Here is a 17,252-nt window from a genome sequence, read left to right as displayed (position 1 = left end):
GTTTCTCAGTGTATTCCTGGCTGTCCTGGATCTCACTCTGTAGATCAGGGTGCCTCTGCCTCCCAACAGCTGGGATTAAAGGTGTGTGCCACCAGTGGCTGACTGTGAGAGAACTTTTTAAAGAGAACCAAAGAAGAACTTTTTTTTTTTTTTTTAGAGAAAAATCTTCTTAGAGAACTTTCATTAAAAACAAAAGCAAAAACACAAAACTCCTAGAAAGAATGTAGATAATGTAGAAGTAAAGACTAAAATCACTTTTGAAAGTGTCCCTTTCTCTTCCTGTGACTTCAACTAGCAGGCTTGGAGTTAGAGCCTCTGTTCCTTCAGAGACAGAACAAAGGCTTCATGACTTAATCCTCTGCTCTTAGACTACTTGTGTTAATCAACTAAAGCACTGGCTTTTAATCTTCAGAATGAACAAGAAAGTTTTTAGGACCTTTTTACAAATTCTCAACAAGCATTCAGTATAGTTAGAGGGCTAGAATATCTGGAGACCATCAGTCTTTAAAGCCACACCTGTGTGTCTTCCTTTAACACATTCTAGGTCAGGAGGCTCCTGGCATTTTTATCTCTTTTTTCTAGCTCATAAGCTCTGCTTTATCAATTTTAGAAATCCCTTAGTAACTTCATGTCCTGCCTGTGTTTAGCAAGAAAAGTTACAATATTCCTTACAACTTCATAAAATCAGCAACTCAGAACCCTTAAATGCCAAAGTCTTGTGAATTTACAAATTTCTGTGTAAACATTCTTTTGTGCTAAGATCCTTCACCATCTCTGCTTTGTGTTATTTGTACATTGCTGCCTCACAGCCAGTTTTTCCCAGATGGCCAAGAATTCATAACAACTTTGAAGGCATTCCGGTTAACAACTGACATATTTATAAGGGAAATTCCATAGAGCTGAATGCCTAGTAATCTTATAGCTTTATCACTTTGCACACATATGCTCAATGCTACCCACTAAATAATGAAACCAGTCGAGAACATTTGTCAGAGTGTTCAGTATTTCAGCAGCTTATGGTGACTTTTAGTCTCCTAATTAAGACACAAGTTTCTGAACTATAGACAATGTTCTTTTCTTTACAGTATCTGGATTTATATTTGACACATAAGAGATGTTCAGTAATTAAAAATTAAATAAATCAAAACTCAAAAACTCAAGACAAGGCATATTTGGTTCACAGTCTAAACACACAACATTTTGCACTGTAATCTAGAATGACTTTTGTGCTACTACATTTTCTCCCTTGGACTCATTACTTATTTTGTAAAGAAGTTAGCCCCCTTAATTAGTGAAGACTTTACTGCATTTCAAACATTTCCTGAAGCACATTGAGTCTTCTCATCCCTCTGAATTTCCTCAATTTTGATTTATTCACTGAAAACTATCAAGGGAGTAAAAGCTAATATATCTTTTGGCACATTCTGAGGCTAATTCAATAAATGATTTCATAGATTCAGGTCTACTATATGTTGAGACGTATGAAGAATCAGCTATGGCAATTAGCTGAATTCAGTCCAGGTACCTTGGGAATTCTACTTGCTGAGTGTAATACTAAATTAGATGTGTGCTTAATGCCAGTTAACCATAACACTAAACGCATATTTTCATGAATTTAAACAGCCAACATATGCATAAATCTCATAATATTTTATGAGATTACATACAAGTCAAGTCCTAAAAATCACATGCAATAAAGAATACTTATATGTGGCTTTTTTGAAAAAGCAGAGTCTGGATTTCTCTCTAATTTGATTTTTGTTAATAATATAATTGTGCCTAGTCAGAGAATAGTTTGACTATAAGAAGAATCACTCTGCTTTTAATATAATCTTTACCCTATCTGATTTTCTCAGATTACAATAGTTAAAACATCAATAAAATACGTGTTCTAGAGGCTATTTCATGTAGTAGGTAACTAAGGCTTGATTTTTATTAAATTTTTCATAAATATCTATAACATTTTTCAAACATCTTATGATTAGTTACAACTTTACATATAAATATCTTATGTAAATTGTTATTTACAAAAGGAAACATGATTTTTCAAATGGAAAAGTGATATCAATGAATAAGACTCAGGTATTTGAAAATTTGGCCCCTATTGTTTGAGGAGGTACCACATACTTGTATGACACTGATAGGGGAAGAGGGGGTTGGGAGTTCATAGCCTTTCCCCACATCTTGATTGATTTCACTTCTCTGTGCTTGTAGATAAAAATGTGACTCTCAGCTTCCTGATCCTGCCATCTCACATGAAGTTTGCTGCTGAGCCTCCACACCATTTTCACTCCAGTACCAAAGCTTCAAATGAACTCTTTTTCTTTTCCTCCTTAAGTGACTTTAAGTCATGATAATTTGTCAAAGCAACAGCAAAGTAACTAATACAGAAGCTGGCACCTGATTTTTGCTTGTTCCTGTGAAGAACATGACTATGTTGATTTCTGGAGGAATGTGGAAGATTTTGTAATTTTGGACTGGGAAAGCACTCAAATGCTATAACGAAAGTTCAACTGACTGTTCCAGTGGAAGTCTGAACACAGTAGTGCTGTGAGCAGTGCAGTATTCAGAGACCCAGTCTGTGTGATAATAAAATGGAAACAATATTAATATCTAGTGAGAAGCCCTTCCTGTGAAATTTTGACAAAAAAAAAAAAATCTGCTCTTTTTGTCCTGAGTGTTTGTCTGATGCTAAATTAAAATAAGAATAATTGTGGCCTATGGAGAGAAAGAGACAGCTTAATTGGTAGTAGCACTTACATCATGCATCCACTTGCAGGTTTGTTCCCACGGTAGCTCACAAAGATACATAACACTAGGTATAGTGAATTTAATTCACTTGACTCATATCCACAAACATCAGAAATGCATGTGGTATATATACATGCATAGAGACAAAATATTCACAGACATAAAAGGAAAATTAACAGAATCTTTTAAAAAAAATGAGTAGAGGACTGATTTCTTTGGTAGAGGAATGTTCAGGATAGTACAACACCAAATCTATTGAATGGTTACTACTAATAACTCTTATGGTGGCCTACAGTGAAATACACTCAATGAAACAGAAAAAATACAAAATGTGCTGTTTAAAGAGAAAAGAAACAGTAGAATGCTTAACTCTGCATTAAGGGTTTCCACTAAAAGACTGCAGCGATTACTGATGTTGGCCTACTGTTGTACATGGGGATGATGAGAAGAGTGCCCTAGTGGGAACACGTTACCCAGATAAACTTCCAATATATAAGAAAGCCTAAAGAATTCCCTGCTCCCAGAAATCTTCAACATAAGAAAGCTGGTACTGATATCATCAAAGGGGTCTAGGGTCCATCCCTATTTGGCAGACAAACACAGAAGTATTGCTCAAGTGGTACTGTTTTTGGTGGTATGAAAGTTTCAAGAATGAAGGACACACAGCATCTTCCTGTATGATTTCCAAAAAGACTTAAGGCCAGATAATAGTGGTAGAGATCCACTGCAGTACTCTAAGAAGTCATTTCTGGAAAGGGAACCTTGATTTAGATGCTGACCTTGAGATGCTGGAGAAGTCAGAACTGTGACATATCTGTCAAGGATGGATACACACAAGCATTGAATCTAGCATAATGGAGAGATCCATGTTTGTGCTGACTGTCTTGGTTCTTTATAACCTTAGACAGTCTTGACCATATAGAACTGCGTCAGGCCGCAAAGCTTTAGGGGAAGAGCCATGGAATCCCCTTTATATCGGTAATGATCTAAAAAGATTTTGTTTTAGCTCCTCTAGGTCTCCATTTTGCTTTGGATGAGTGTTCCCAGATTGTATTTGGAAATTTTATTCTATGATTTTAGAAGGAAGTTTTTATGCTTATAGAATTTACAAGATGTCATAATTAAGATACTGTCTTGATTTTCAGAAGAGACTTTGGACTTTCAAACAGTATCAAAAATGCTATGTAGTACGGAGATACTTAAAATTTGATTACATTCATTTTGCATTATGATTTCACCATGATCCTTCAAAAGCTCATAGTATAATGGGCCATGAGTGAGAATCATGACACTGTAGGCTCAGGTGCTTGAACATTTGTCCCCAGCTGGTAAAACTGTTCGAGGAGGACATTCAGCCTTGTTGAAGGAAGTACACAGCTATAGGTGGGATTTGAGAGTTTAGAGTCTTGTGCAAATTCCAATTCCAGGTTCAAGAAGTGATCTTTTGTATTCATACTTTCCTACCTGACACTTGATGATATGATTATGTCTGCTAGCCATGAAGAACTCCTGTTTTTCACAAGCCATAGCTTCTAAATAAATACTTCTTTCATTTTATCAAAGCAAAAGAAAAACAAACAACACAGTTATAGCCATAAACAGATCCTTTTCTAAGTAACAAATATTCCTGCCCTCAAAACAAGGTCTCCCTGTGCAGACCTGGATGATTTAAAGTTTCTTATGTAGGCCAGGCTTGCATCCTTAAGCTCCTATTGATCTACCAGTCTCTGCTTCCTGAGTATTGGAATCAGTGAATGTTAAAAAGTATAGAGTGAGTGACAGCATCTTAATTACAAGAATATTCCTTTTAAGTAATTGTTTTACAACAAATTTCTTATATTAAAATGAATTTCTATTTTGATTCATTAACATAAGGTGTAACATTTTTATATAATAATCTCTCATTGTATAGAATATTTTTTAACTACTAAAAAAGTACTTATAAAACATAAATATTGACTGAGGTAAGAAAATAAATATACCGAATACCTGTCTTATATTTAATGAAACAAGTAGATCATTTTATGTTGTACATAAATCATGGAAAGAAAATATTAAAGGCTTGTACCAGCTTTTCATAATACCTGTCTAATCACACTGATAATTATTCTTTTAGTTGTAGAAAAACATTTAAGCCAGTCCAAGGAGAAAAACAAACTGTTAAGATATTCAGGTCTATTTTCAAATATAAACAAATAATGTTTTATTTATTTTAATATTTTTGTTTTTATTTTGGAAGTGCTGATATAAAGATTGAGGTCCTTCACATACCCTTGGCAAATATTGGGTCCTTGGTTTCTCTTTCATTAAAATGGAATACATATATCATTTTTAATAGTTTCTCTCCCTTTCTATACATGGACATATTCTGTCTCATGTAACTAATTATGATTTCATTAAGTATTCTATACTGTTCATGAGGTAATTCCAGATATTGTGCAATATCACTTTCAATCACATTGTACATGTGAAGAGCCTCATTAATACTGCTTTTAATGTTACAAAAGCATATTGAGAAAAATAACTATACTCAAAGGATTTAAAATAGAAATACAGAAGAATGATATTTACTACTTTAATTACCTTAAACAAACTTACTGAATCGTATGCTTCTTTTTATCTGTATGTGATGATTATTCAAAGAAGTTTGATACCTAAGAACAAAATAGTATTCTCCAAACATGACTTGTGATTCAAACTCACTGTCCTGCCCTGTCTTTAAGTCCTTCTTATTCCCTGGACTCTGATTTTAAACTTATTGATTCCACTTAGTATTGCTTGTGCATGGGTGTAGTACCATCTACTGGATCATACCTCAAGCTTTATGCAGGTCTTGTGTATGTAGTTCTGAAAGACTGTGAGGTCATGTGTACAGTGGTCCTTTCGTATGGGGTAAACACTACTTTGCAATAGATATCAACTACCTCTGACTCGTGAATTATTTCTGGCCCCATGTTCCAAGATGTTCATGAAGTTCAATCACAACAAAAGCAAAGCATATAACATATATCCCTATTGTCTAACATTGCTAGAGAGGCGTCACTCTTACTTAAGTTTCATTTGCCCTCGTTGCAATTCAGAAATATGATTTTATTATTACTACATCATTACGAAGTTTAACCAGTGAGGAATGGATTACCCATCACATTTCACAAAGTCTCAATACATCATTGTTTTGATTTACTATGTGTTGAGAGGACAGGAAAGTCTGAGACATGGCCTCAGTGGAAATAGGGATCAAGAAATCCACTGTCAAAATATCCAGAAGAAGGCTTCCTTGTGAGGAAGTAAGGAAGTAGACAGAAATGGTATAGACTTGAGTATGTCATTCAAAATTATATGTTAAAAACTTTTTTCTGGGAGCTGGTGAGATGGCTCAGTGGGTAAGAGCACCCGACTGCTCTTCCAAAGGTCCAGAGTTCAAATCCCAGCAACCACATGGTGGCTCACAACCATCCGTAACAAGATCTGGCGTCCTCTTCCGGAGTGTCTGAAGACAGCTACAGTGTACTTACATATAATAAATAAATAAATCTTTAAAAAAAAAAAACTTTTTTCTTCAATGTCCTTTCCAAATAGAATCAATTGGAGAATCAATTGCTTTATGATGAGGGTAATGATAGAGGAAATTTTGTGATAAGGCCATTGCCTTTGCAAAAGACAAAGAAATGTATGATTTGTGTTTATCCATGCACCAAGGAAAGGTAGGGAGTACATAGCAATCAGGAGTACAACACTCATCAGAAACCTGACCCTCCTGTTATACTGCTTCCACAATTCTAGCCCCTAGAACTTTCTGAGAAGTTCATAGTGTTCTCAACTACAATATTGTATTATTATCATTCCTATCCCAGTTTGCTCTAATTAGCAACTTGAAGAATGCCAGAGTTGTTTGTGAGGAAATCCATGAAGGAAAAATTGCCAAATCCGAATGCCCTGTAGTAGCATTGCCTTTTGGATTCTGGTTTTGTCTTAGTTATTAATTTCAACAGAGGAATCCACAATTGTGGGCAGCTTCATCCTTAGCTGTACAAGAGAGCTAGCGAAGCACCAGTCTCTCATCAGGATGACTAGTAATGTTCCTCAATGGGTTAGCATTCCTTCTTTGAGTTCCATTAGTGATGAACCTTAAATTATAAGCCAAATGCATTGTTTCCTCTTTTGGGTGGTTTTTGGACAGAATGTTTAATAACAGCAACCCAAAGGAAATTAGAATAATCCTAGGATGACAAAGACAACCAAAGTTCTATTGAGAACTGATGAACCAAATTTCAGGGTATTAAGGCTCAGGGAAAATGTTAAAGCATGGATAAAATTTTAAGGCCTAGGAAACAGTTACCTGGGTAGCCTGCTATTTATAATAGTTTCTCATATATTTCTGCTGCTACTAGGAAACATTCTAATGCCAAGATTGATTACATATTCGGTTCTGTGCCCTTGGAAACCAATCATGATAAAAGTAAATAGAACTGTTTTATATAGTTCCACACAATAAACTTGGACCCCAACCAATAACCCAACATCACTTCCTGTACCTGTGTATAAGCTTTTGTGGGATGCGATGCCCCTGGGATAGACCCTAACAGAGAGACACACCTGCACCAATATAGGATACTATTTGGAATAAGACTTCCATTTTGTGTAGCGGTTCAATAAAGTTTAAGTTCCCAAGACCTCCCTTGACACTGACATCCTACTTGGCAGAAACAGACATGTATGTGGGTAACCGACATCCTGGTTGGCAAGTCCCCTGTCACAGTTGACCCCATGGGAGCAGAAAAAATGAACAACAAAGTCATGTTCCTAAGGAAATCCCATGCACAAATCCTCATTGGTGAAATAACTTAACACCGATGTTTGGGGGTTCAAAACCCTGTCGGATTTTAACTCTGGGTCATGATTCAGTTCCTGAGTGTGGACCATGGCCTTGGTTGACCAGTCCTGGGCATATGCTTAATAAATATTTCTCTCTGACTGAGATCAGAGTTTGTGTGTTTTGTGAGGCAATTCCAGGATCCCAACAACAAGGTTGGAACAAGGTTCAGTATTGATGGATATTAGACAAATATTAAGAAAGAATGGTTGATTCTTTCTTCAGTTTCTGATTCTTTCAGGAGTTATTTATAAGGCCCGATTTTATTATCATGTATGAAATTTGTTAGTTTTTAAAGTTTGACATTTCAAGCTCTGGCTATTTCTTAAAAATCCTAAAAACTGTGCATCACCAGATGTTTTGAAACATACTCTGGGGTTGAATCAAATAATACCTGCCAGAAAAGGGAAAAGTAACAAAAAAAGTAATATAACTGTTGGAATATAAACCACAAAGAAGGTGGCTTTTCACATTTTCATGGGAAGTACATGTAATATTAGGAAAAAACCAACCCCCCCCCAAAAAAAAATAAAGCAAAACAAAAAACTACAGCTAAGCAATGAAAGATTCCATCATTCTTTTTTTGAAATGATCTTCTGAGGCCTTTGAAAGGAAGATGTATACTTTACACTTTATTAGTTTTCTTCTTGAAAAGAAGCATATGTAAGCTAGGTTGTTATGTTCAGTATAATAAATTTACATATGCAAATGAACACTCCTCATTAAAGTTTCAGTGTTAAATGAATTCGAGTGATTATAAAAGTTGGGGTCATAAGATAAACAATTAAATCACAGATATTAACTATATGCTATGACAAAGGAATTTTTCATTTCTAAGTATTTACTGCAAGTTTTTAGACATTAATGCTGAATTCCTATATTGTCTATTTTTTCTTATACATGCTACTGATAACTGCATTAGAGTCACTATTATAGAAAGAGAATGCTCACATTTGAGCAAATAATTAGTCAATAAAGTAAATGTCTATTAATAAAATATGAAAAATAAAAAATATGAAATCAGACTGAATCTGAGTTATAAGATTATTTATGTCCATCTCATTGCAGAACATACCAGATATTACTACCTATATTGATAGTGCTGGAGAAAGTGTATTTACAGTTGTTCATATGTCAAACATGAATTATAAATCAAATGAAGAGGACTCAAAATGAAAATCATGAAGAGTCAATATTTCTGACCATGCATTGTGACCAATTAACTGTTAAACTAAATTCATCACAAAATAATTAAATCTAATTAGTATACAATGTGTAAGAACTAGTCACAGAACTTAATGACATCCCAATAGACATCAGACATATCATATAACTGGGGAGTACTGCATTAAAACACATACCATGAACCTTCTATCTCCTTTGTTTTCTGAATGAGAGCTTTAGTTCAACTCTGACTTCAGAGTAAGGTGACACCTTTGAAACAGCAAATGAACAGGCAGAATGCCAAGAAATAGGCTTAAGTTAAAACACAAAGGAGTTTTGAGGGGAAAAAGAAAACTGGTAATCATTTAACACTCTTAGTTCAGTGCTATTGTAGTAAATGACAGGTTTCAAATTAGAACTGGCTTGAGTCTTTGAGGGGCCTCTTGGCACTGTTACATTGTAGATGTTTGGTATAGGTGAAAAGACTTTTGTGGTAGCTTCTCATTACACTTTGTAATGTTCAAAGTTTCATAATGTTTACAGCAGCTCTTGATGTAAAGGTGTATATAAAACAATGTCAGACATATGTACTGTAAGAGTGAGTAGACAAGACAGTCGTTTTCATGGCCTCTCATGTACTGAAAAGTTTATTAGTATAAATCTTTGTTACTTATGACACCCTATCGAATTTTGATTGATTTCAGTTGTTCATTGTTTATGACTCACTCTGTACTGTGTTTTGTGAACTTTGTTTTAAATTAAGGTAATTACATTGCTAAAGTTGTTATTTTATTATGTGAATTTATTATATTTTGGTATGATAGCAGGTGCACATGTATATGTTTATTAGAAATTAGCAACCTTGTATCTTCTAACTTTATCAAAATTAGCTAGATTTTTTGTTTGTTTGTTTTTTGGTTTTTGGTTTTGTTTGTTTTTTGGCTTTGTTTTTTTGTTTTTTGTTTTTTGGTTTTTTTTTGCTTTTTTTGGTTTTTCGAGACAGGGTTTCTCTGTGTAGCCTTGGCTGTCCTGGAACTCACTCTGTAGACCAGGCTGGCCATGAACTAAGAAATCCACCTGCCTCTGCCTCCCAAGTGCTGGGATTAAAGGCATGCACCACCATGCCCGGCTAGCTAGATTGTTTTAAGTAGCCCAAGCTTTTATGAATTTGAATTGTTTGAAGTAGTCTAAGCTTTATGGTGATTCTCCTGACCCAAGCTCTAAAGCATGGGCATTGGCTGGTTTTATGTGTCAAATTGAGGAGAGCTAGAGTCATCCCAGAAGAAGGAATGTCCGTTGAGGACATGTCCCCATGAGGCATGATCCCAGTGATAAATGAGGGAGAACCAAGCCTATTGTGGTTAGTTTAATCCTAGGGCTGGTAGTCCTGGAATCTATATCAAAGCAGCCTAAACAAGCCATGGGGAGCAAAGCACAAAGCTACACCCCTCCTTGTCTGCTGCATAAATTCCTGCCTCCAAGTCCCAACTCTACTCAATTTCATGCCCTGACATCCTTCTATGATAGGCTATAGTCGGGTAGTACAAGGCAAGTAAACACTTTCTTCCAAAACTTGGTTTTTGGCCATGCTCTTTGTCTCTGCAATAACAGCCCTAAGTAAGACAGAATAAGAGCTACTAAGTAAGACAGACGTATGAATTATTTTCATTCTTTAACCTGTATTAAAAATAGAACATAGGGTTGTTCTAAGTATGTTATAATATCACAGTATCCCATCATACTATTTCCACTTGTTTATAAGAAATTAAAATTTTAGATAAAAAAAAATCAAAGACAATTATCTATCTCCCACTCTCCCCCCTAAAAACTATATGATGAATCTGAAGACAATAACCAAAAAATCAGAATGATTATAAAAGAAACAAAACCAAAACAAAAACAATCAAAATTAAAACCAAACAAAATAAAACTTTTGTACGCTGGTCTGATAATAAGCCAGCTCTAAGGATATTCAGATGTAACAAGCCCAGAAGGGCAGAGAAGCTTGGAAAGGAGTAAGCCCATGTGAGAAGCAATGAGGGCAATCTGTGTAGACTTCAGAAATGGCAATGCCAAAGTTCTGTGTAAAATACCACAGAAATGTCAAACAAACTCAAACATTTGCTTACACTGGGTACACAAAAGCCCACACAGTAAAGCCCTTAATGAATGCTAAAGACAGCAACAACAAAAATAAAACTTTGTAGTATTTATTTGCTTTAAAAATACTCATATGTTTTATGAAATATTCAGAGTGTGCAGAAACATGAATATTTACAGTATCCATGAAACAATTCAACATATCTTTACATGAAATGAACCAGAAGAGTATAGCCAATCTCAAAGAGAAAGGAAAATTAACAGATGTGAACCTGAAAATGACTCAGATGTTTAATTCATTGCTGTTTGTTTAGAGCTGATATTTTAGAAAAGTTTAACTTGTGCTGCAGATGGTAGGGACAAAGAACTATATAAATGACTCAAACTTAGATACTGTCTCTGTGCCCTCTACTTAGATGCCTAAGGGTTTACCCATCTGTCTGATTTTCTCCAAGAACAGGTCTTAGTTTGTTTGATTCTTTATATAGTTCTCTTTGTTTATAATTGATTGATTTTACCTGTGAGTTTATTTCTTGCCATCTACTCTTCTAGGGTGTTTTGTTCTTGTTCTAGAGTTTTCTGTCACCATCTCTGACTTTAAGCTGTGCTACAGAGCAATAGTGATAAGTACTGTATAATATTGTACAGCCACAGGCAGGTTGATCAATGAAAAAAATTAAAGACCCAGAAATAATCCCATATACCTGTGGTTACTTCATCTTTGAAAAATCATGCATTAAAAAAAAAGAGTATTTTCAATGAATGTTGCTGGTCTAACTGGAGGTCTGCATGTAGAAAAATGCAAAGTGATCCATTTTTATCACCTTGTACAAAGCTGAAGTCCAACTAGATCAAGGATCTCAACACAAAACCAGATACAATGAATCTAATAGAAGAGAAAGTGGGAAAGAGGCTGGAACACATCGGCACAGGGGAAATTTTCCTGAAGGGAACACCAATGGCTTAGGCTCTAAAACCAACAATTGACCAATGGGACCTCATGAAGCTGAAAATCTTCTGTAAGGCCCAGGACACTGCCAATTGGACAAAATGGCAACCTGGAGATTTTGAAAAGATGTTACCATACTTATATCTAATAGAGGGCTAATATCCAAAATATCCAAAGAACTCTAAAAGTTAGACTCTAGAAAACCAAATAATTCTATTAAAAATGGGGTTCAGAGCTAAAAAAAGAATTCCAAGTGAGGTATCTTGAATGACTGAGAAGCACCTAAAGAAATGGTCAATAGCCTTAATCATCAGGGAAATGCAAATCAAAATGACCCTGAGATTCCACCTCACACAAATCAGAATGCCTAAAACTCAGGAGACAGCAGATGCTGGTGAGGATACTGAAAAAGAGGAACACTTCTCCATTGCTGGTGAGATTGCAAGCTGACTCAACCACCTTGGATATTAATCTGGCTGTACCTCAGAAAATTGGAAGTAGCTCTACCTAAAGTCCCAATTATACCACTCCTAGGTATATACCCAGAAGATGCTCCAAAATATAACAAGATGTAGATACTCAACCTACATCATCACTCCATTATGTTCATAGCAGCCTTCTTTATAATTGTCAGTAATGGGAAACAACCCAGATGTCCCACAGCCAAAGACTGGATACAGAAAATGTGGTGTATTTGCACATTAGAACACTACTCATCTATTAAAAGTGATGATTTCATGAAGCTTGTAGGCAAATTCATGGTACTAGAACCTATCATCCTGAGTGAGGTAACCCAGAGCCAAAAGGCCATGCTTGGTATGTCTTGGCTGATATGTATTAGCCCCAAAGCTCAGAAATCCAATGATAAAACTCACAGACCATATGAAGCTAAACAAGAAGGAAGCCCACAGTATAGATGCTTCAAAAACACTTAGAAGATGGAAGAAAATAATCACAGGAGGCAGAGGGAGGGAAGGACTGAATGGTAGAGGAGAGGGGGAGAAAATAAAGTGTGTGTGGGGGGGGAGGCAGGACTAGATATGGGAAGAGACAGGAGAGAAGACCATAGGCTCAGAAGTACAAAAAGAAATAAGTATTGAGGGTCATGAAATTGAATAGAAACATTTAGCAGTGGGGGATGGGGAACATGTGGAACCACTAGAAAGTCCCAGACTCCAGGGTGGAAGGAGCTCTAAGGACCCACTGGTGATGACTTTACCCAAAGACCCAAAAGGGTAGATACAGCCTGTAGATACCACCTTCAGTATAAAGGCATGGTCCCCACTTGAGGGATGGGGCCACACACGCATCTCAAAAAATTTAACCTAGTACTGTCCTTGTCTAAAGGACAAAAATGGAGCATAGACTGAAGGAAAGGCCATCGAGAGACCATCCCACTGTGCAGTCCATTCCATCTGCCGACACCAAATCCTAATATTATTCTGATGCCAAGATGTGCTTGCAGACAGGAGCCTAGCATGGCTGCCCTCTGTGAGGCTCTGCCAATACCTGACTAAGACAGATGCAGATACAGCCTACCATTGAACCAAGCTTGAGGACCCTAATGGAAGAATTAGGAGACAGGCTAAAGGAGCTGAAGGTGACTGCAACCCCAAAGGAAGAATAGAATCAACTAATAGGACCCCTCAGAAATCCCAGGGACTAAAACACCAACCAAAGAGTATACACGGGTCCTGATACATATGCAGCAGAGGACTGCCTTATCTGGCATCAGAGGGAGGGAAGTAGTTTGGCCCTATGGAGGCTTGATGCTCCAGAGTAGGGGGATGCTAGAGGGATGAGGTGGGATTGGGTGTGCATTCAGGGAAGCACCATTTTAGAGACAAAGTAGAGGGACATAGGGTGGAGTTTCTTGGAGGGGAGACCAGGAAGAGGGTAATATTTGAAATTTAAACAAATAAAGTAATTAATAAAGAAAAACACACATATAGAAAATTACTTCCAAACTTATGTTATGAATTAGGATAGATGCTTAATTTATAATAACCTTTACTCAAGTAATTCTAGAATTCTACATAGTCTAGAATGCACCCAATCATGAATATCATTGCCAACTTCTTTTATCAATACAATAGTAATTTACAGACAATAAACACTTTTTTAATGATGTAAAAGACTGGCATATACCATCGCATTCTACTATTTATACTGATGGAATTAATTCAATACAATTAGGAATGATTGAAAATACATCTATAAATAAAAAAGAAAGAAAGAAAACACATCTATATATTTAAGACTTTGGCCTTTAAACACAGAGAGGGGGGAGGGAGGTAGGGGGCAGAGGAAGCCAGAGAGGGAGACTGAGAGGGAGAGGGAGGAAGAGAGAGGGGGGGAGGCAGAGGGGAAGGGGGAGAAATAGAGGGAGAGTCTAAGGACTTGTTTATCAAGTCACATGGCTCAGCTGATCTAGTACTTTCCGTTATATGTTTCAAAGGGTAACCATGTACAGTAACTGTAACTCTAGGAACTGTGGGAATTGACTGAATTGTCGCCTTCTCTCTGAAGCAATACATTGAATAAGCAAAAATGAATAAAAGAACTCGGTGTTCATTTTAATTTTCTTATAAAATGTGTATTTTCTCCGCCCACCTAAAGTGATCACAATGGCAACCCATGCTGAGTGTGACTTACATTCGATGTCCAGGTGCATGCTCCTCTGGTGCCCGCCAATCCGACTCGCGGCCTCACAGTCATATCGCCCCGAATCTGACAACTTCACATCTCTAATGTGCAGTGAAGAGCGTCCATGCTGCCCTTTAACTTCGATGCGGCCATCCGGGCTCTGTGCAGAATCATTCAGAAAAGAAAACAAAGGGGCGATTTCTTGTGATGATGAAAAAACGGTCCCCAAATTCATCGTGTTAATTATGCAAGCATATCACTGAAAATATGCTGGTAACTCATTTAGAAACTGAAGAGTACAGTAATACATTTAGACATACAGTTTCTGTATTGGCTGCCCCATAGGTATTCTGCCTCTCATTTCCCACAGTCACCTGTTAGGCGCACTGGCACACATGTTTTATCAACCATGTTTTGTTATCTTTTTCCTACTTTTTCTTGTAACTTTTACCACTTTTATTGAAAATAGATTATTTTCACATTATAATATATACTCATTACAATTTCTTCTCCTTTTATCCTTCCCAGTTTCTCCCCACCTCCCCTCCTTTCTCCATATCCACTCCCTTTCTGCCTCCTTTTAGAACAGAACGGGCACTAGGGAGTGGTGGCCCATACCTTTAGTCCAAGGACTCAGGAGGTATAGGCAGTCGGATCTCTGTTTCTTTGAGGCCAGACTGATCTACAGAGTGGGTTCTGGGACAACAAGTGCTGCACAAAGAAACCCTTTTTGAAAAACAAAATACAACAGGAAAGAAAAAAAGAAAAGGAAGGAAGGAAGGAAGGAAGGAAGGAAGGAAGGAAGGAAGAAAAAAAGAAGCAAGGAAGCAAGAAAGAAGGAAAGAAAATAGATTTCTAAAAGATAACAATAAAATATAACAAAAATAAAATATGAGTTGAAACAAAAATCATCAACAAGAGGAAAAGAGCCCAAGAGAAGACATGAGTGAGAGACCCACTCATTCACAGGCTCAGGGGTCCCTTACAAAAACTAATCAGAAAACTATAATACATTTGCAGAAGACGGGATGCAGATCAAGACTATGCAGGCCCCTGTGTTTGCTGCCTTGTTCTCATGGTGGGTGACTTACTACGTGGATACATTTAAAATAAATGTCTATGTAATTGAGAAATCTTATCATAATAATTTTAGGATCATCAAAATTCAATTCATATCAAAAGACATTTAGGCAACATGAAATTGATTATGCGTTGTATTAAGATACATGGTAGATTTATACTTTTGTCAATATATTGTTACATTATCATGTACTGAGAGGTTACTTAGAATTTACCTTATACCAGAAAAAAGTAATCTTTCTAAACAACTTTGATAATGAAATATCCCCCAATATAATTTCTTACTCACACATAATAGCAAGCTATAGTTTCAGAAAACAAGACAATCTCTCACCAAACTAATTGAACTGAAGAACATCAAAAACAAGAATTCATAAAATTTAAAAAGAAGACTGAGAAAATCTAAAAGTAAAATTACAAATTTCTTATATAAGGTAAATAACTTCTTCTCTACAATTACACAGGGATCACTTGACCTGTGAAATGCAAATGTTTCTGTCTGATGTACCAATAAACACTTATCCCTCGGTTTTCCTTTTTCTCTTTCTTTTCAATTTATTATTGTTATTTTTTTGCATTTTTATTGGATATTTTATTTATTTACATTTCAAAAGTTATCATTTTCCCTGGTTTTCCCTCCTGAAACCGCCATCTCATTTTGCCTCCTTCTGCTTATATGAGAGTGCTCCCCACCTACCCACCCACTCTAGACTCCCTGACCTGGCATTCCCCTGCACTGAGCATCAAGCATTCACAGAAACAAGGACCTCTCCTCCATTAAAGCCAGGTAAGGCCACCTCTGCTACATATGCAGCTGGAGCCATGTGCACCCCCCCTCCATGTATACTCTTTGGTTAGTGGTTTAGTCTATGGGAGTTCTAGGAGGTCAGGTTCGTTGATATTGTTGTTCTTTCTATGGGGATTCAAACCCTTCAGCTCCTTCATTCCTTTCTCTAACTCCTCCATTGGAAGAGTGCCCAGTCCAATGGTAGGCTGTGAGCATCTGCCTCTATCAGGCTCTGGCAGAGCCTCTCAGGAGACAGCTAGATCAGGCTCCTGTCAGCAAGCACATCTTGGCAACCACAATAGTGTCTGGGTTTGGTGGCTGTATATGGGATGGATCTCCAGTTGTGGCAGTTAATGGATGGTCTTTCCTTCCATCTCTGCTCCACACTTTGTCTCCATATTTCCTCCCCTGAGTATTTTGTTCCCCCTTCTAAAAAGGACTGAAGCACCCACATTTTAGTCTTTCTTCTTCTTGAGCTTCATGTGTTCTATGCATTATATCTGGGGTATTCCAAGCTCTTGGGCTAGCATCCACATATCAATGAGTGCATACTATTTGTGTTCTTTTGTGACTGGGTTACCTCACGGACGATGCTATTTTCTAGTTCCACCTATTTGCCTAAGAATGTAATCAATCTATTGTTTTTAATAGCTGAGTAGTACTCCATTGTGTAAATGTACCACACTTGGTTTTCACGGTGCCCACAATTGCCTCTTGCTAGCTACTCTTTAGACTATCCAAGCAGACCCTGGCTTTGGAGCAACCTAGGAGGCTTTGGGCATTCTATAATCTTTTCAATCAGCATACGTCACTTACTTATGTTGTTTCAGCAGCCTTGCTCACATGTAAACGGATGATTTTCTCTATTCTTTTTCTTTCTAAGGCCTCTCGTCTTGTGGATC

General features: G+C 36.8%; 1 protein-coding gene across 2 annotated transcripts in view; it reads right to left on the bottom strand.

The window, feature by feature from the left end:
• Nucleotides 1-17,252, bottom strand: part of Ncam2 (neural cell adhesion molecule 2) — a 426,237-nt gene that overhangs the window by 120,514 nt on the left and 288,471 nt on the right. For both annotated transcript variants that reach the window (XM_021184925.1, XM_021184926.2), the window contains exon 9: nt 14,493-14,643. In XM_021184925.1, coding sequence (XP_021040584.1) covers nt 14,493-14,643 — 151 coding nt within the window. The remainder of the gene's footprint in view (nt 1-14,492; nt 14,644-17,252) is intronic.

This window comes from Mus caroli, chromosome 16, assembly GCF_900094665.2.
Source record: "Mus caroli chromosome 16, CAROLI_EIJ_v1.1, whole genome shotgun sequence".
Taxonomy (NCBI): domain Eukaryota; kingdom Metazoa; phylum Chordata; class Mammalia; order Rodentia; family Muridae; genus Mus; species Mus caroli.
Note: the sequence above shows the minus strand (reverse complement) of the source record. Positions and strands in the feature narration are given on the sequence as shown.